Consider the following 21678-nt stretch of genomic DNA (forward strand, 5'->3'; position numbering starts at 1 on the left):
ACAAAGTCTCCGACCCTGTGATTATATTTTTCCCATGTCTGAACTTTGGCTTCAGTACAATTGTACGCCACAGTACCTGAGGGTTGTGTAGGGAGCTGTGATAGGGAAGGGAGCAGAGAGAAGAGACGCTGGTGAAAAGTCAGCCGGCTGTCTGACATGGTGCTGATAAGGAAATGGTGTTTTCCCCGGGGGAAGGAGGAGGGATTCCCAAAAGCAGAAGCTTTCGGAATGCCGGCAGATTTAAGCAGAGCGCAGGGAGTGGTTTGGGGGTTAGAAATTCGATTACTGCCAACACTGGAAGAGGGTTTCAATTCCAAATTATCTCCCCATCCGGTCCTCATCACCTCTGAGATGGAAGGCAGCTCAGCTCACCTCACCCAGCCCAACCTCCAGTCCATATCATCAGACACATACCAGAGTACACAGAGAACCAAGGAAACAAAACCTTTAACATCCTTGTTAAAGACTAAAGCCGGGACTTAATCTGACAGATTAACAATTTGATCAGTGACACACTTAAAAGGCAATATGCTCTACGTTCATGTCGGCTGTAAACAGTTTAGATGTCGTCTCAAGCAGAAATCCCATTTTAAAGGCAATTACAGCCTATAGGCTTCTGATCTCTGTTTGTTTGAATCTCAGCCTTAGTGAGATTTAGTCCAAGTCAAAGCACACACACGCATATCCACCCGCATATTCTACACTCTCAGTCCAAACATGCTCTAGTAATTAACATCCAATCAAGCACAGCATTAGTTTTGTTTCCGATCCAGGCATTATTGTTGTTTTAATTGAGATCAGGGTTCCCTATTAAACCTCTTACTTCTACCCCTTCCTTTTTCGAAAATTCTGTTAAAAATCGCGCAACTTTTCAGCGTCCTGCTACTCATGCCAGGAATATAGTATATGCATATGATTAGTATGTGTGGATAGAAAACACTCTGAAGTTTATAAAACTGGTTAAATCACGGCTGTGACTATAACAGATCGTGTGTTTCATTGAAAAACGCAAGAAAAACTGCTCTCTGAAAGCTAAAAATAATTTCCATAAGTCACTTCCACCAGTTATTAAAAGAGAACAGAATTTAATGGCGATCTGCCTGAAATTCATACAAATTCCGCACGATGGCGCCATTGTCCTAATTTTCAATTGAATTAATTGTTGGAAAATCCTTCTATCTGACCTCCAGTTTCCCAGTCTTCACCCGGATGCAGTTGAGGGAGATATTAGAAGCCATTGTTTTTGCAAGTGAAGACCTATTGAAAAGACATCGCCCTGTAATCATTTTGATAGATTATAAACGTTTACTAATACCTAAAGTTGGATTACAAAAGGATTTCGAAGAGTTTTGTGAAAGTTTATCGTCGACTTTTTTAATTTTAAAAAATTACGCAGCGTTTAAAAACGATGATTTTTTCTGAATGACACAGCTCCCATACAAAGCTATTTTGGGTATATATGGACCGATTTAAACGAAAAAAAGACCCAATAGTGATGTTTATGGGGCATATAGGAGTGCCAAGAAAGAAGCTCGTCAAAGGTAATGAATGTTTTATATTTTATTTCTGCGTTTTGGGTAGCGCCGGCTACCGCAAAATCTGTTGTTTACGTGTCGTGCTGGCATTTTGGGGGGTGCATGCTATCAGATAATAGCTTCTCATGCTTTCGCCGAAAAGCATTTTAAAAATCTGACTTGCTGGCTAGGTTCACAACGAGTGTAGCTTTAATTCAATACCCTGCTTGTGAATTTTGATCAAAGATTGAGTTGTAACGAGTACATTTAGCATTTAGCGTAGCGCATTTGCATTTCCAGGGGCATACTTGGGACGTCTGCGTGTCAAGTATGCTCAAGAAGTTAACTAGCTTATCTCAAAGGTAAATCAATCCTGGGTGGCAAACTGGCCGGGATCAGTAAATTAATTTAACGAGGTGGCCAACAACAAATATTTTCAAAAGCATGGGTGCTTTAAAATAAAAGTTCAAAAAGGACACAAAGTCAGATGAGCTTTTTTTAAATAATAATTTACCTGCCTTTCAAGTTTGTTTGTTTCATGCAATTTTGGCCAGCAAATGGATTTCTAAATTGCCTGTTACAGCTCACCCTTGTTCTAGAATATCTTTACAAAGTACTTACGTCTCCCTCCCACCTGAGCCTGTTAAAGAGATGATTCAGTATTTTTATTTTTTACTTAAATAATCTTCAAACTACACGCAGAGACATAAAAATGGTATCCATAAGTTCATGACTCTGGGCAAGTAGAAGAAAATACCTAAATCCTAAAATGTCGCAGTATCCCTTAAATAATGGATTTCAAATGTCACGTAAGCGACTAAATGTCCACTGAGAGAATAGCCATGTAAAAGGTCAACAGTTTCAAGTAGCTTTTAACACTTTATACACTTATCGCTGCCCTGTTAATGTGTTGGGTCGTGACTAGGCAGTTAGATTTGTGAACACTAAGGACCAGTGAGAGTAGGTCCCACGAGAAAGTGAAAAAAAAATACATGAAAAGAACTTTATCTTTGATGAATAACCTGACATTAATCCATTGTGTGATAGGTGTGTTAAAACCAGGGGCTCGATCAGGAAAACAAAACACAGCTACATGGCTAAATGCTTTGCTTGGTCCTGGGTTATTCACAGGCTTAGGTTTGTTATACTTAAAAAACAAGGTCCTCTCATTAAAATCAGAAAGAGTGAGAGAGACAAGAGAGAGAGAGCGCTTCAGCCCGACGCATTTGAGTGACAGCTAGCAAGAGGCCTGCCCAGCATTGTCCAATGAGGTTACAGAGTGGGTGGACACAGCAGAGAGAGCAACGCAATAGTCGGGAGTCGTGAGTGCTACTTTCAGAACTACTGGCTAAAAAGTATACAAAAGTACCGGAGAATCTCTTTATTAAGGAGAATCAGCTTGATTTATGATAAGCTGACTGCTAAAACTGCCTCCTTCTCCCCCAGTAACCCCGGAGCGTAGACACGAGTCAAGGGCAGGCAGGCATTTTGATATCTGGAAAGCATGAAAGGCCCTACACACAAACTGACTGATCCCTGATCTCAAGCGTGAAAGCCTGAGAGCCACGCCACCTAATGCCTCAGAGCATTTTAAAAAGCAACCTGGAGAGCACGCTGCTGAATGAAAGGAAATATTTACTAAAGAACCAGAGGGTATATCATCCTTTCAAACAAAATGGCATCAAAAAACACACTGTGCTCAAGGAGGAAGAAAAGGACAGATGACACACACACCTGTGGCAGGCTGATTCCCTCTTTCTGCATGAAGTAATTCTTCTTGAACTCATAATAGGTGTTGTACTGGTTCCAGGACTGCAAGAAGTCAAACCTGTGTTGGAAACAGACACACATACACAAGATGTACAGCTACATAAGATGTAAAGCCACTAGATTGAACAGAAACTTGAGCCGTTTTCCTTTATTCAGCACAGAAAAGAGCAGGAATGGCCTTTTCTCTAGCTGCTTACCGCGGGTCATTCTTGGCGCGGACGCTGGTCTCAAACTTGACACCGTTCCTGGCCACGTACTCAGCCAGCTTGTCAATAACCGGTTGGATGTCAGGGGGCGGAGGGATGATGGCTGGCGCTGCCACGGCAACCGGGGCCGCCACGGCAATGGGAGCCTGGGGCCGCAAACTGATAGATGAGGGAAAGATGAGTGGAGACGAAATAAAGATATTTAGCAATGCATCACATTATGTGGGGGAACTAGGTAGTATGGGGAGTGATAAAATATCTCCACTTCTGTCCAATAAGTGTCCACATACCTGGTCTCTGGTATGACAGCAGCAGGAATAACAGGGGCAGGAGGAGAAGGGGTTGAGAGGCAGACTGGGACCTGGCTGGGAACTGGATTTGGTGGTGGGATGATGGGAAATGTAGTCGGAGGTGCTGTGTAGATGATCCGTGTCGATGGCTCAGGAGGTGCAGGGGGCGTGGTCCCTGGAGGAGGCGGGGTTCCAGAGTAAGAGGGTGGAGCCAACATTCTGCCAGAGGGCAGGGAGCTGTAGTAGCCGTTGGCATCGATCCCAGGGGGGGGCGGGGCCAGGCAGTAGGTCCCATCAGGAAGCATGCAGTACCCATAGTACATCGCTGCCACGTTAGCTGTAAGGTCAGAGAGAGGAAATTATCAAAATAGGTAATCATGCGAATGCTTCAATTGCATGTGGTTTTGCATGCCTTCCCTGTCAATGAGCAAAAGTGTAAGTCAGCATTGGATGAGATAGGTCTGCTCAGTGTTAGTGTGTGTGGGTAGGCTGTGGTGCTGAGTGGACTAACGTATACATTTAAGTCTGGCCTCATCGCTAATCGGATCTTAGCCTCACAGAGGAGGCAGAGAGAATAAAGCAAACTCCACGCTGATACAAATGAAACATTTGAATAATCTATGTCTGGATCACTGTCTACTTAATTAAAATGTACTTTGTCAGCAGAAGACGGGAGGGAAAAAGGGGAACAAAAAGGAGAATGGCCCAACAAGAATAATTAGGATCAGCTTGTTGGAAATCATGTGTTTAAAAGCGGATATCAAAAACAATATGCAACCGATCATTTCCAAAGCCTCTCATTACAATCACACTACCCATTTCGGACTCTATCAAGTGCATCAACAGGTCAGGGAAAGTAATTTACAGCAGGAATAAGAAAATAATACTGGCACAACGACCGGGGTTAACACAGTCAGGTTATGAATAAAACAACTGACAGATTCAGTGTTCAAAGGGGAAGAAAGAAACAGGCAAGAAGGCTCCATAAAGGTGTGCTATGTCACTGTACAATGGTGCAAGTCAGAGTTCCTGTGAAAATTTGGCTCATACCGTTACTATGGATGGGAAATTGGGAAATGCTAATTCTGTGTGAGTGTCAAACTGACTTTGTTTGCGATGACAATTTGACATTTTTAAGTATAATAATTGATTCCTGTGAGGTGCTACACAGATTCGCTCTGACAACTGAGCTGGAAAATTTGCGCTCACATCAGCTACCGTTACCAGACTGTATAAACAGATTCTGCCAGCTCACTGCCAACAGCAGCAGGAGGGGGAGAGGGGAGGGCAGGTGTTTGTCATAATTTGTGGGTGTGGTGGGGGTCAGTCTGAGGTCGCTCAAAATGTCACATCCATCTTAAATTGTCCACTCACTGAGACTTATTCCATGGCAGCTCAGACTCAAAACCATAACGAGATCGACTGTAATTGTATTAAGTTGAGTTTTCACATTCCGTTTGATACGGTTAGCCATCACATCAATAACCACTTAAGAGTAGGATTGGGAGTGGGAGGATGAGGGCGTTCGGTTCAGCATGTAGCTGTGTGTCTCGGTGCATTATGAACTCTCCAAGGTCTTTTACTGTGGCAGTGGTTTCCATCCCTGATGGAGTGTACAGAACGGAGAAAGACAGAGAAAGGGAAGGAGAACGATAGAGAGGGGGAATAAGAGGCTTATTTTGTCAAACCTGAAACTGGATGATATTAACTCGTTAGTCACCTCTCTGGTGGACTGTTACGAAGACCCATCCAAAATGCACAAGGCTGGAAACCTGTAGGAGAGCCATCATTCACATGCTCCATATGTATTTGTTCCATCTAATTAAAAATGAAAGGCCGAAATGTCTTCAGTCAATAAGTATTCAACCCCTTTGTTATGGCAAGCATAAATAAGTTCAGGAGTAAAAATGTGCTTAACAAGTCAAATAAGTTGCATGGACTCTGTGTGCAATAATGGTGTTAAAAATATATTTTTTAATGACTACCTCATCTCCGTACTCCACACATACAGGTAATTGTAAGGTCCCACAGCCGAGCAGCGAATTTCAAACACAAAGACCAGGGAGGTTTTTAAATGCCTCTCAAAGAAGGGTTTCTATTTGTAGATGGTGAAGTTATTAATTACACTTTGGATGGTGTATCAATACACCCAGTTACCACAAAGATAAAGACATCCTTCCTAACTCAGGTGTCGGAGAGGAAGGAAACCGCTCAGCGATTTCACCACGAGGCCAATGGAGACTTTAAAATAGTCAGAGTTTAATGGCTGTGATAGGAGAAAACGGAGGATGGATCAACAACGTTGTTACTCCACAATACTGACCTAAATGACAGTGTGAAAAGAAGGAAGACTGTACAGAACTAAATCTACACTGGAGTTGCTTACCAAGAAGACAGTGAATATTCCAGTTTTGACTTAAATCTAATTGAAAATATATGGCAAGACCTGAAAATGGTTGTCTATCAATGATCAACAATCAATTTGACAGAGCTTGAAGAATTTGGAAAATAATAATGGGAAAATGTTGCACAATCCAGCTGTGGAAATCTCTTAGAGACTTACCCAGTGTCATCTGACAAAGTATTGCCGCAGGGGTGTAAACAGTTATGTAAATTAGAAGTTTCTGTATTTCATTTTCAATACATTTGCAAACATTTCTAAAAACATGTATTCACTTTGTCATTCTGGGGTATTGTCTGTAGATGGATAACATTGATTTTACCCACTTTGAAATCAGGTTGTAACAACAAAATCTGGAATAAGTCGAAAGGTATGAATACTTTCCGAAGGCACCATCGATATGTATAAGGGTAAGGTGACTAGGCACCAGGATACATGATTAATAGAGTAGCAGCAGCATACAATCATAATTTAAGTGTGTGTGTGTCTATGTACAGTCAGTATACATGTGTGTGCATGTTGTGTGTGTGTTGGAGTGTCAGTAGGCATTCGTGTCTAGAGTCCTGTGAGTGTGCAAAGAGACAGTGCAAAAATAGTAAATACAACGGTTTTCAGACTTGATGCACCGGTACCACTTGCAGAGTACAGTCTATGGCTTGAGTGCCTGGACTCTAAAGATTTTCCGGACCTTCCTTTCACACCGCCTGATATAGATGTCCTGTATTGCAGGGAGTTCGGCCACAGTGATATACTGGACTGTCCACACCACCTGTAGCGCCATGCAATTGAGGGGGGTGCCGTTGCCATGCCAAGCAGTGACGCAGCCAGTCAAGATGCTTTCAATAAAGCAGCTGTAGAACCTCTAACTTCCTGATTAGAGAAGAGGCGCTGCCACGCCTTCTTCATGACTGTGTACTTGTGAGTGGACCATTTGAAGTCCTTAGTGATTTGGACAACGATGAACTTGAAGCTCTCGACCCGCTCCACTGCTTCCTGTAGTTCACAAACAGCTCCTTGGTCTTACGGACGTTGAGGGAGAGGTTGCAGTCCCGACATCACACTGACAGGTCACTGACCTCCTACCTGCAGCCTTTCAAAGCACTTCATAAATACAGATGTGAGTGCTACAGAGTCATACCCATGGTAGTCAGTGTAGCATGACGTTTTTGAGTTCTTGTTAACAGGAATGATGGTAGTCATCTTAAGACATGTGGGGATTACAGACTGGGACAACTAGAGGTTGAAAATTACAGTGAATGACTGCCATCTGATCTGCGCATGCTCTGAGAACGCAACCTGGAATACCATCCGGCCCCACGGCCTTGCAAATTTTGACCTGGGTCTTGTCTGAAAGCCATGTTTCAGAATAGCAGAGAATATTGCAGTTATGAGAGTCCCGTTTGTAGCAAATCCACAATTGGAGGTCATCCATCTTATTATCAAGTGAATGGAGGGAAGAGGTGGCCGGTTTTACCTTGGCCTTTATCTTGCCAGGACTCCCCCTCTCCGGACTCTAATGCCGGCATTACCTTCTGCAGACCCGAAAATTGGATCAGAATTAGAGAAAGAGCCCAGGGCAGATGAGTCAAAGTTGAAGCCAAAATTGGGGTAAGCAACTACCGACCTGATTTCCAAATGTGCTTATCAGTTATAAGAAATGATAGCGGATTAATTTTGTGAAAATAAAGTAAAAGATAAATGCCAAAAGAATCACAAAATAGCAATGTTGGGTCGGAGCTCGCATCCAGCACGGCGCCATCTTATTAGCAAAGAGAGAGAAACACACACCAGGGATTCCATTATGAAAATGAGGCACCGGAAATTTGACCGGCAGCATTTAAATTTACTGGAACCATATGCATAGGGTGCATAACTTCATTAGGGTGTACACCCACACTGCTCAGAATGACAAAAAAAACAATCACATTTAGATGATGGTCAATCATCTTTACAGAACATGAAAGTTGAGGATGCAATGATGTGTATCCTTACAGCACATTTTGAAGATGTTAGAATAACTGTCCATATTTACTTTCTCAGCCAACAAGATGAGTACGAAACAGCAAAATCAAGAGCCTATGCATAGGCTGAGTGTGATTTTCACATTTGGGGAAGCACATTTTCACCATAAAATTGCACCTTTACAATAAATCATGAACATGCATCATCACACGCATCCTCGCATTTGCAGACTTATGTAAGAGAGCCTACTATTCGTAATGTGATGAGTATCTGTAATTATTATGGATCCCATTAGCTGCTGCCTCTTCCTGGGGTCCAGTAAAATGAAAGCAATTACAGTGCATTTGAAAAGTATTCAGACCGCTTGACTTTTTCCATATTTTGTTACATTACAGCCTTATTCTAAAAAGGATTAAATTGTATGGGTATGACTCTAAAAGCTTGGCACACCGGTATTTTGGGAGTTTATCCCATTCTTCTCTGCAGATCCTCTCAACTCTGTCAGGGTGCATGGGGAGCATCAGTGCATAGCTATTTTCATGTCTCTCCAGAGATGTTCGATCAGGTTCAAGCTCTGGCTAGGCCACTCAAGGATATTGAGACTTGTCCCGAAGTCACTCATGAGTTGTCTTGGCTGTGTGCTTAGGGTCATTGTCGCCCCAGTCTGAGGCCCTGAGCGCTCTGGAGCAGATTTTCATTAAGGATCTCTGTACTTTGCTCCATTCATCTTTTCCTGGATCCTGACTATTCTCTCAGTCCCTGCCGCTAAAAAACATCCCCACAGCCTGATGCTGCCACCACTATGCTTCATCGTTGAGATGGTGCCAGGTTTATCCAGATGTGACGCTTGTCATTCAGGCCAAAGAGTTCAACCTTGGTTTCATCAGACCAAAGAATCTTGTTTCTCATGGTCTGAGAGTCCTTTAGGTGCCTTTTGGCAAACCCTAAGTGGGCTATCATTTGCCTTTTACTGAGGAGTGGCTTCCGTCTTGCCACACTACCATAAAGGTCTGATTGATGGAGTGCTGCAGAGATGATTGTCCTTCTGGAAGGTTCTCCCATCTCCACAGAGGAACTCTGGAGGTCTTTCAGAGTGACCATCGGGTTATTGATCACCTCCCTGACCAAGGCCCTTCTCCCCCGATTGCTCAGTTATGCCGGGTGGTCAACTCTAGGAAGGGGCTTGCTGTTTCCAAACTTCTTCCTTTTCAGAATGATGGAGGCCACTGTGTTCTTGGGGACCTTCAATGCTGCAGAAGTCTATTGGTACCCTTCCCCAAATCTGTGCTCGACACAATCCTGTCTCGGCGCTCTACGGACAATTCCTTCGACCTCATGGCATGATTTTTGCTCTGACATGCACTGTCAACTGTGTGACCTTACATAGACAGGTATGTGCCTTTCCAAATCATGTCCAATCAATTTAATTGAACACAGGTGTACTCCAATGAAGTTGTAGAAACATCTCAAGGAGGATCAATGGAAACAGGATGCATTGAAGGTCAATTTCTAGTGTCATATCAAAGGGTCTGAATACTTAAATATGTAAATAATACTTACATATGTAAATAAGGTATGTTTTGTATTTAATTATGAATGTATTTATTTGGTCAAATATTTTGTATTTTTTACTCCTTTTTTTATCCTGAATTTTGATCTCATTGCTGCAACTCCCCAACAGGCTCGGGAGGGGAAAGTCGATTAATGGGTCCACCAAAACATGACCTGCCAAAACGCACTTATTAACACCAGCCCGCTTAACATGGAAGCCAGCCGCACCAATGTGTCGGAGGAAACACCATTCAACTGACGACTGAGGACAGCCTGCAGGCACCTGGCCCGCCAAAAGGAATCGCTAGAACGCGATGAGCCAAGTAAAGCTCTCCCAGCCAAACCCGACTAATCCAGATGAATGCAGAACATTTCAAGAACTTTGAAAGTTTCTTCAAGTGCAGTCACAAAAACCATCAAGCACTATGATGAAACAGGCTCTCATCATGAGAAACGCAACAGGAAAGGAATACCCAGAGGACAAGTTCATTAGAGTTACAAGCCTCAGAAATTGCAACCCAAATAAATGATTGAGTTCAAGTAACAGACATCTCAACATCAAATGTTCAGAGGAGACTGCATGAATCAGGCCTTCATGGCCGAATTGCTGCAAAGAAACCAATACTAAAAGGACAATAAGAAGAAGAAGCTTGCTTGGGCCAAGAAACACAAGCAATGGAAATTAGACTGGTGGAAATCTGTCCTTTGGTCTGATTACACCAAGTTTGAGATTTTTGTTTCCAATCGCTGTGTCTTTGTGAAACGCGTGGTAGGTGAACGGATCATCTCCGCATGTGTAGTTCCCACCATGAAGCATGGAGGTGGTGGTGTGATAGTGCTTTGTTGGTGACACTGTCTGGGATTTTTTTAGAATGCAAGGCATACTTAACCAGCATGGCTACCACAGCATTCTGCAGCACTACGCCATCCCATATGGTTTGCGTTTCGTGGGACTATAATTTGTTTTTCAACAGGACAATGACCCAACACACCTCCAGGCTGTGTAAGGGCTATTTGACGAAGAAAGAGAGTGATGGAGTGCTGCATCAGACCTTGCCTCACAAATCACCTGACCTAATCCCAATTGAGATGATTTGGGATGAGTTGGACCACAGAGTAAAGGAAAAGCAGGCATCAAGTGCTCAGCATATGTGGGAACTCCACGACTATTGGGAAAGCATTCCAGGTGATGCTGGTTGAGAGAATGCCAAGAGTGTGCAAAGCTGTCATCAAGGCAAAGGGTGGCTACTTTGAAGAATCTAAAACATATTCTGATTTCTTTAACACTTTTGTATAACATGATTCCATGTGTGTTATTTCATAGTTTTGATGTATTCACTATTATTCTACAATATAGAACATAGTAAAAAGAAAAGAAAAACCTTTGAGTGAGTAGGTGTGTCCAAACTTTTGACTGGTACTATATTATTAATGTTGGCTCTCCATGTACATTTAAGGGCCAGTGGGTCTAGAGGGAAGCCGTGCTTCCCTGTTCTGGCCAAATTGTAATTTTAGTAAGTCAATCATTGTGGAACCTGACCACACGACTAGACAGTAGTCCAGGTGCGACAGAACTAGGGCCTGTTGGACCTGCTTTGTTGACAGCGATGTTAAGAAAGCAGCGCAACGCTTTATTATGGACAGAACTCTCCCTATTTTAGCTCCCTATTATTATGTTTTGACCACGACAGTTAACAATCCAGTGTTACTCAAAACTCTTCAGTGTTACTCTTCTCTACTTCTACACTATTCATTGTAAGATTTAGTTTTAGGGTTTAGTGAAAGATTTGCCCCAAACACAATGCTTTTCGTTTTTGAAAAATGTAGGACTAACTTATTTCTTGCCACCCATTATTAAACTGACTGCAACTCTTTATTAAGTGTTGCAGTGATTTCACTTGCGGTGGTAGCTGACATGTATAGTGTTGAGTCATCAGCATACATAGACGCACAGGCTTTACTCAGAGCCAGTTGCAGGTCATTAGCAAAGATTGAAAAAAGTAAGGGGCCTAGACAGCTACCCTGAATGCCTGACTGCCTGGATTGTGTTGGAGAGGCTAGACAGTTAGCTCTCGATGAATAGCAGGGGATATAAAGTTATAACACATATGTTTTTCCAGCAGCAGAATATGATTGACAATGTAAAAAGATGCACGGAAGTCTAACAAAACAACTCCCACAATATTTCACTCAACCAATCATTTGTGTAAGTGCCGTACATGTTAAATGCCCTTCCCTATAAGTGTGCTGAAAATAAGTTGTTAGTTTGTGAAATAGCATTATATCTGGTAAAACACAATTTTTCCCAAAAGTTTACTAAGGGTTGGTAACAGGCTGATTGGGCAGCTGTTTGAGCTATTCTTGGGTAGCGAAATGATTTTGCTTCCCTCCAGGTCTGAGGGCACACACTTTCCTGCTAGCTTAGATTAAAGAGATGGCAAATATGAGTGGCAATGTCATCCACCATCATCCTCAGTAATTTTCCATCCAAGTTGTCAGACACAGGTGGCTTGTCATTGTTGATAGACAGCAATATATATACTTTTTTTTACCGCTTCCACACTCACTTTACGGAATAAAAAATTACAATGCTTGGATTTCATAATTTGGTCAGTTATGCATGGATGTGTAGGTTCAGAATTTGTTGTTGGCATGTTATGCCTAAATGTGCTAATCATGCCAGTGAAAGAAAATCATTAGTGCAGTTGGCAATCAGTGGGTTTTGTGATGAATGAGCCATCTGAATGAATGATGGAGTGGAGTTCGCCTTTTTGTCCAAAATTTCATTGAAGGTGCTCCAAAGCGTTTTACTATGATTCTTTATATAATTTGTCTTGGTTTCATAGTACAGGGTCTTATTTTTGTTCAGTTTAGTCACATGATTTCTCCATTTCCAGTATGTTTGACAATCGGCTGTGCAGCCAAACTTATTTGCCATCCCTTTTGCCTCATCCTTAATGGGTGTATGCTTATTAGTAACTGGAATAAACAATTTCATAAATGTGTCAAGTGCAGCATTTGGTTTCTCCTCATTACACACCACAGACCAGCAAATATTCTTTACATCTTCAACATAGGATTCACTCCAAAACATATTGTATGACCTGTTATACACTATATTAGGCCCAGCCTTTAGAACTTTGGTTTTCCTAGATATGGCCACTCTAATATGATCACCACATCTGATAGATTTGGATTTTGCTTTAGAGCAGATTTCGGCAGCATTGGTAAAGATGTGATCAATACATGGTGATTTCATTCCTGTGCTGTTTGGAAATAACCTGGTAGGTTGACTCATAACCTGAACCAGGTTGCAGGCACTGTTTACAGCTTGAAGGTTTTTCTTGAGTGGCCAGTTTGATGAAAGCCAGTCAATATTTAGGTCAAGCAGAATATATACATCTGTTGACATCACATACATTGTCAAGCATTTCACACATATTATCCAGACACTGACTGTTAGCACTAGGTGGTCTATAGCAGCTTCCCAACAGAATGGGCTTTAGGTGAGGCAGATGAGCCTGTAGCCATATTACTTCAACAGCATTTGACATCACATCCTTTCTAAGCTTTACAGAAATATGACTGAACATCAACTGCAAAACATCCACCATTGGCATTTGTCTCTTCTGAAGATGGACTTCCTACTTGGGCAAACCGACTCAGTAAAACTCATAGGTGCATGACTACTGCATATAATAGCTCTAGGATTGACAGAAGCATTCAGAGGACTTAAAGAGACAAAAATGTGATTACTTACATTATGACTGCCAACACTTCTGGGACAATGTAAATCTGCAAAAGCACTACGACAACCAAGCGACATAATGGTAGGGGTTATCGGAGCATGGCTCGGGTCACTGATAAGTCATTGTCTCAAGGTAGCCTTGAAATGCACAGACAGGGTCCAGGAGCCAGGATGATTTGGATGGACTCCATCATTCCTGTAGAGCATCTTCTGTTTCCAAAAGGTGTCAAAGTGACCTATAAAAGTTATGCCAACAGAGAATAGTATAGTAATAATTAATTAGGCCATTTAAATTTGGCATTTTAATTACATTTACTTAGGGAAAGCTACCCTAGCCTTATGGACACGCCACCTACGAGCCAATGTCAATCTACTATCCCCATAGTAGAAAAGTTGACCTATTCTACAGATCAGAACATTCACCTTAACATTTTGACAAACAATTACTTTTTAACATTATTAGCGCAGCAACGCTCACAATGCAGTAGTCTACGCACAAATGAACATTTGGCTACAGGGCAATGAAAGAAAGTTGAAAACCTATAGAAAACAAGAGAAATAGGCTACTGGCTTCATTGGCATATAAAAGTCTTTATAAAATAATTGCCTCCACGGATACGGTTGGATTTTGCCTCGGCAGCTTTGAAGCAAGGTAAAACATACCTCATGATATGTAGTAAAACATTCAGGTTTCAAACAATTAAGTAGCTTTATGTTTTCAAAATGCATACTGCCTCCAGCTCATTGCAAAGTGGTGTGTGACGTGCTGATGAAGCCTACCTTCCGTTGCCCATGCATTTAAAATGGCGAATGGGAAGGGCGCTTCAATTACCAGCTGAGAAATAAAAATAGCAGCTCTTTTAATCATGGCCAAAAAAAAGATTTTTAACACACGATTGCATTTAGAATTGTTGTGCAATGTTTGGGCTTATAAAAGCACAGTGACAGATTTTCAGCTCAAAGGCTCTGTATCTAAATAACATGCATAACAAATATACACACGGGCGAATTTAATTACACTAAATTATGCAAATTAACCCATAGACTGATAAGCATGACTGGTCAAATTGTATTTCCATCCATGAATAGGTTAAAAAGCATTATTTCACAATGAGATTTTTTTCCTTCTCCTGGACAATTGGCCAGTGCCAATTAGATATATATATTTATTTATTTATTTACCGGCAAACAGAAACCCTGACACACACACACACACACACGACAGAGAGTCAAAGACAGGGGAGGAGGACTGGAGAGGGCCATATCTGTGCTGCTCTGTTTTAAGTGCTGTAGGATTTGACTGGAGTATTTGAGAGCATGATTTCTCTAACCACTAACCTCAACACCACTGAGAGCTAAGACAGCACCTCTGCCTCCCGCCACCTCAACCTTACAGCATTCTATCAAGCTTTGTGTTTCTGACTCAGTCAGTTAAAAATATATATATATTTTTTTTTTGCTTTGGAACCTTAGAAGACATTAAAGTTCTGCTCCTTCTCCAGCCACTCCAAAAGCTAATAATTTTCATAGGGAGCATCTTGAGCAAAAACACCTCTCCTCCAGATAGCTGGGGTTCAAGAAGCCAGTCTTCAATCAATACCCATCAGACGAGCTAAGTGTCTGGGGAGGTCTGAACCTGGGATTGCAATCCAAACACGGGGTGATAGAATAGAATAACTTTAACTCCGTCCCTGTGCTATATGCTGGTCTCTAGGGCAAAACTAAAGGTCGGCCAGACAACAAGGGAGGGCTTCTGCTGGCTAATAAAACAGCCCACTTTATGAATGCATAACAATCCATGACCAGAAGGGTTGCTCAGCAGGAAAAACAGTAATTGGTAGCAGCCAGCTTCCCTGTGCTACACAATAGAGGTTGGCCGATTAATTAGGGCCGATTTCAAGTTTTCATAACAATCGGAAATCGGTATTTTTGGACACCGATTTGGCCGATTTTTTTTACACTTTTATTTCATCTTTATTTAACTAGGCAAGTCAGTTAACCTCTAGTGACAACCCATCCCATGAACGGGACCGTTGTCATCATCTGACACTAATTAGCATAACGCAACGGACATAAATATTCCTAGAAAATATTCCTATTCATGAAAATCACAAATGAAATATATTGAGACACAGATTAGTCTTTTGTTAATCACCCTGTCATCTCAGATTTTCTAAATATGCTTTACAGCCAAAGCTAGACAAGCATTTGTGTAAGTTTATCGATATCCTAGCATAGCATTTTGTCCAGCTAGCAGCAGGTAACTTGGTCACGGAAATCAGAAAAGCAATCAAATTAAATTGTTTACCTTTGATGAGCTTCGGATGTTTTCACTCACGAGACTCCCAGTTTGATAGCCAATGTTCCTTTTTTCCAAAAATTGTATTTTTGTAGGCGAAATAGCGCCGTTTGTTCTTCACATTTGGCTGAGAAATCGACCGGAAATTGCGGTCATGACAACGCCGAAAAATATTCCAAATTAGCTCCATAATATTGACAGAAACATGGCAAACGTTGTTTTTAATCAATCCTCAAGGTGTTTTTCAAATATCTATTCGATAATATATCTGTCGGGACAATTAGTTTTTCATTAGGACCGATTGGAATAATGGCTACCTCTGTATTTTACGCGAGAGTCACTATGGGAGCCATCAGGTGACCACTTGCGCAATGTAGCCGCTTACGGGTATTCTTCAACATTAATGCGTAAAACTACGTCACAATGCTGTAGACACCTTCGGGAATACGGAGAAAGCGTAATCTGGTTGATAGCCCATTCACTGCTCAATAGGGACGCAGCGCTTTCAAAACATGAGGCACTTCCGGATTGGATTTTTCTCAGGCTTTCGCCTGCAACATCAGTTCTGTTATACTCACAGACAATATTTTTACATTTTGGAAACTTTAGAGTGTTTTCTATCCTAAGCTGTCAATTATATGCATATTCTAGCATCTTATCCTGACAAAATATCCCGTTTACTACGGGAACGTTATTTTTCCAAAAATGAAAATACTGCCCCCTAGTCACAAAAGAACACATTCTTATTTTCAATGACGGCCTAGGAACGGTGGGTTAACTGCCTCGTTCAGGGGCAGAACGACGATTTTTACCTTGTCAGCTCGGGGATTCAATCTTGCAACCTTACAGTTAACTAGTCCAACGCTTTAACCACCTGATTACATTGCACTCCATGAGGAGCCTGCCTGTTACGCGAATGCAGTAAGCCAAGGTAAGATGCTAGCTAGCATTAAACTTATCTTACAAAAAATAATCAATTATAATCACTAGTTAAACTAGTAATATCATCAACCATGTGTAGTTAGTGTGTCCTGCGTTGCATATAATCGATGCGGTGCGTATCGTTGCTCCAATGTGTACCTAACCATAAACATCAATGCCTTTCTTAAAATCAATACACAGAAGTATATATTATTAAACCTGCATATTTAGCTAAAAGAAATCCAGGTTAGCAGGCAATATTAACCAAGTGAAATTGTGTCACTTCTCTTGCGTTCATTGCACGCAGAGTCAGTGTATATGCAACAGTTTGGGCCGACTAATTTGCCAGAATTTATGACATAACATAACATTGAAGGTTGTGCAATGTAACAGCAATATTTAGACTTATGGATGCCACCCGTTAGATAAAATACAGAACGGTTCCGTATTTCACTGAAAGAATAAACGTCTTGTTTTCGAGCTGATAGTTTCCAGATTCAACCATATTAATGACCTAAGGCTTGTATTTCTGTGTGTTATTATGTTATAATTAAGTCTATGATCTGATAGAGCAGTCTGACTGAGCGATGGTAGGCACCAGCAGGCTCGTAAGCGTTCATTCAAACAGCACTTTCGTGCGTTTGCCAGCAGCTCTGCTGTTTATGACTTCAAGCCTATCAACTCCCGAGATTAGGCTGGTGTAACCGATGTGAAATGGCTAGCTAGTTAGCGGGGTGCGCGCTAATAGCGTTTCAAACGTCACTCGCTCTGAGACTTGGACTAGTTATTCCCCTTGCTCTGCATGGCTAACGCTGCTTCAAGGGTGGCTGTTGTCGATGTGTTCCTGGTTCAAGCCCAGGAAGGAGTGAGGAGAGAGATGGAAGCTATACTGTTACACTGTCAATACTAAAGTGCCTATAAGAACATCCAATAGTCAAAGGTTAATGAAATACAAATGATATAGAGAGAAATAGTCCTAGAATTCCTATAATAACTACAACCTAAAACTTCTTACCTGGGAATATTGAAGATTCATGTTAAAAGGAACCACCAGCTTTCATATGTTTTCATGTTCTGAGCAAGGAACTTAAACGTTAGCGTTCTTACATGGCACATATTTCACTTTTACTTTCTTCTCCAGCACTTTGTTTTTGCATTATTTAAACCAAACTGAACATGTTTCATTATTTATTTGAGGCTAAATTGATTTTACTGATGTATTATATTAAGTTAAAATAACTGTTCATTCAGAATTGTTGTAATTGTCATTATTACAAAAAAATTGTCCGATTAATCGGTATCGGCTTATTTTGGTCATCCAATAAATCGGTATCGGCGTTGAAAAATCATCGACCTCTACTACACAAGCACAGTTCAAAAGGTCCCCCTCCATAACTGTCTATAGGATAAATTCCATTAATGAATTTGTAAGTGTCACACATACGGATCGGTAGTGGCCAATGAGCACAGGCGAGGTGGGTGAAACCGATAAGTGGATGGACTGCTCGCGGAGGAGTGTTGGTGAGTCATTGTGGATGGATGTACAGTGCAGTGTATTGTGAGATGCTTGTCTGTGGACTGTTAAACTAACAGTGTAACAGTAAGCTGCATTGCCTCATCTGTGCCTCTGAGGTCAAGAGAGAATGGGATGTATGTCACCCAACAGGACAGAAAGAATAGCCCAGTCTCCTAGTGCAGTCTTGACAGCTTCTCTACATTTCTAGGAAGAGTTGTCTTCAGTGATGATGCAAATGATCTAATATGCTCCACGTTCACTCTATTAGAATGTAGAATGTGCTTGTATTACAACAGAGAATCCATAGACCAGTAGATTAGAAGGGAATAAGTGGTCGTTTGAGGTCAGGTGACACCACAAAACATTCGGCCCAATAGCAACTAGGCAATTGTCCCGTTGAAGAGCTAGCAAAGTTATAACGAATTAAAGGAGCTGCAATGCTGCACGCTTCTAAACCCCTCTTGCCTAATTCCCATTCAATACGCCAGTCATTGGCAGAAACTGGAGGATATTCCTCTGGTGCCTTTGATCCTCTCCAGTCTGTTTACAGGGATTCTCTCAGAGACCCAGCGCCATGCACAGAAATAAAAGTCGGATCTACGGGAGCAAAATCTCTCCAAAATGATCATCTTGTAAGCCAGCGCATTAAAAATCCATGTCTGTGCTGCTGTGCGGTGCTGTGGCGTCGATGTCTCTTTTTCTCTCTCTCCTACCACAGCAAACCAGTGGAGCTCTTCCAGTCCCGCTAATTAAGACAAATCAGCTCACTCAGCTTGAGCCGTCTCTCCCAAGCACCAGACAAAGAGGGTAGACAGGGTTGACCCTGGGAAATAAGAGGAGTCAAATTGCGAGGAACATCTCTCAAGGACGTTTAGAGTTAGCCTGGCACTCCATATCACGCCCAGCACCTTCACCATCAATCACCTAGAACTAATGCAGACAGTAGAGAGAAAATTGCTAAGGTTTAAAGAAGCCAAGAAAGAGATACTGGAGATTCTGTAGCCTCGGATGCCTCGAGAAGTGTTTGGGTCAAGCGAGAGAGAGCTGGTCGTTTTATGCAGCTGCTCTTTTCTAGGCTGGCAGAGTGGTTGGTTGGTTGGTTGGTGTGGTGTGTGTGTGTGTGTCAGAAAAGCGGAAATTATGTCTGCATTTAGAGGAAGCAAACATCTGTGGGCGCTGCCAGAAAAGCAACTTTGGATTCTATCCACCGGCGTTCAGGGCAAAACAAACAGCAACCCTGCCGTCAATGAAGAGCAAGGGGAACACAGTTTGTCAGCGCGTCCAAACCAACTGCTCACTGCAGATCCGAAAATGAACTAGGCACAAATTCAAGGACAAGAAACGTGTATAAAAACAAAAAATGTAAATAAAAAAAACTTATTGGAGACTTTGAAAACTCAAGAACCTTTAAGTACTTACAATCCCTGAGGGTCAGTCTGTGCTGAACAGTCCTCAAAGGCTGTGAAGGGCGGTAGGTAGCCTAGCGGTGGATCGAATCCCTGAGTCAACAAGATGAAAAATCTGTCGATGTGCCCGTGAGAAAAGCACTTAATCCTAATTACTCCTGTAAATCGCTCTGGATAAGAATGTATGCTAAATGCCGTAAATGTAAATGCTTTCTGGAATTGACCTCCTGGAAGAGGATGTTTCAGCAGTGTCACGGGTCTACAGGAGACCATGTTAATGAGCTTTTCCATTATGAGCTGCAAGGTCACCTCCATGGCTACAGCTGGAACATGTGCCTGTGTCCGACAAATATGTTTACCGCTGGGCTAATTCAATGTACCTTTCCTCCTCGAGATTCTCATCTGATATGAACGCCAACGTTTGTTAAACATTGAGAATTATAACGAGTGGATTGTTCTTTTTGCCTCTAGGAGTTCAGTGCTCAATACTAAACAATTTAGTGCCACTCTGCCTGTCTGAGAGACTGAGCTTGCACTGAGGGGGAAATAAAAAAAATATATAAAGAATGGGGAGAGAAATGAAGTGGACCAGGACTAAATTGAAATGAAGAGGCTCCCTCGGCGCTAATATGAATGCTCCTCAGATATTGGATTTCCCAGTTTCCCAGTTGGACTGTCAGAAATGAGAAACTGTACTCACGGTCAGCGATGTACTCTGCGGGTGTGGCGGGCACAGCTGGCTCTGCAGGTACTTCCTCTAGCTTGGTTGCCATGATGGCGGCAGCAGCAGCAGCGGCTCCGTTACGTTCCTGCTGGGTTTTCCGGATCAGCGCTGCCAGTGGATGGTCTGGGTCCATGACTTGGAGGGGCTACAACACAAATAGATTTGGTTAAAAGGCTTAGAACTACTGGTCAGCATAACCCCCAACAATTACATTTGAGTCATTTAGCAGATGCTCTTATACAGAGCAACTTATAGGAGCAATTAGGGTTAAGTGCCTTGCTCAAGGGTACATAGACAGATTTTTCACCTAGTTGGCTTGGGGACTTGAACCATTGACCTTCCAGTTACCGGGCCAACGCTCTGAACCACTAGGTAACTGAGACACCTCTGGCTGATGGAGAGGACAAACAACGCAAGACAGAGTAATGGTTCTAACTAGCTGATACATGTGTCATGTTATGACCTACTTATTACAACTCATTTAGCATGAAGTTTGGACTAATATACTAATTGAATAATATGTAAACATGTACACTGATGATTTATACAGGTGTTTCTAGCCTTGTGTGTGCAATAAGAGTTGACATACAAGTTATCAAAACCCTTTAAAAGAACAGACTAAAGGATCTAAATGAAAGATGGGACTCTTGATATTCAAGTAAATTGGGAAAGAAAATCAAATGTACGTTTAAAGGATTGAGGCCTTTTTTAAATTTGGGACGAAAATCTGATCACATTGGTTTATTTAAGAGCCTTTTATCTCTTCATTTACTTAGCGCAATTCACTCGGAATTACAACAAGTGACAGTGATTAAACATACAGAATATTAAATCAAGAGATGAGGAGAAAAATACTTGATGGTAGCTCATCCTCAACCACAAAAATCTAAGCACTTTGAAGTGAGACACACTTTGAAATCAGGCCCAATTATGCTGTTGAATACAACAACTTAACAGTAATGTGTGATTAATTCAAAAGTCTATGGGCTTTTGAACATTAAAAACCTAACCATGGGCTAATTAGCAAATGGTCAAACCCTATAAAAAAAAATACAGTATAAGTCATTAGACAAATTGTGGGTTGGCTTGAACGGGCAAAGCCCGTATGGATGGGAGATAATTGCTCTAGAAAGGCCCTGAGATGAACTAATTCCATAGTTTTATGGTTTCTTTATTCCCTTCAAAGCCAAGATAACTATGTCTAAATAAGACAGACCAAAGCAATATGGTGGAGACTTCGAGTGCTTTTCACAATAATGCTTTCTCATATCCAATTATCTCAGCTAAGGCTGGGGGATGTCAACCTTTGTCCTATCGCAGGCCTGGGCAATTATTTTCATGGAGGGCCATATTAGAATATATTTTTGCCA

At 41.8% G+C, this 21678-nt stretch overlaps 1 protein-coding gene across 3 annotated transcripts in view; it reads right to left on the reverse strand.

Moving 5' to 3' along the window:
* The window catches only part of LOC139388780 (splicing factor, suppressor of white-apricot homolog), a 126242-nt gene that overhangs the window by 89501 nt on the left and 15063 nt on the right, over positions 1–21678 (reverse strand). For 2 of the 3 annotated variants that reach the window (XM_071135694.1, XM_071135695.1), the window contains exons 7-10: positions 20285–20453; positions 3781–4117; positions 3482–3649; positions 3249–3342 (exon numbers count right to left, since the gene is read on the reverse strand). In XM_071135694.1, coding sequence (XP_070991795.1) covers positions 3249–3342; positions 3482–3649; positions 3781–4117; positions 20285–20453 — 768 coding nt within the window. The remainder of the gene's footprint in view (positions 1–3248; positions 3343–3481; positions 3650–3780; positions 4118–20284; positions 20454–21678) is intronic. The other variant, XM_071135697.1, reaches the window with a different exon arrangement.

Source organism: Oncorhynchus clarkii, chromosome 29, assembly GCF_045791955.1.
Source record: "Oncorhynchus clarkii lewisi isolate Uvic-CL-2024 chromosome 29, UVic_Ocla_1.0, whole genome shotgun sequence".
Lineage (NCBI taxonomy): Eukaryota > Metazoa > Chordata > Actinopteri > Salmoniformes > Salmonidae > Oncorhynchus > Oncorhynchus clarkii.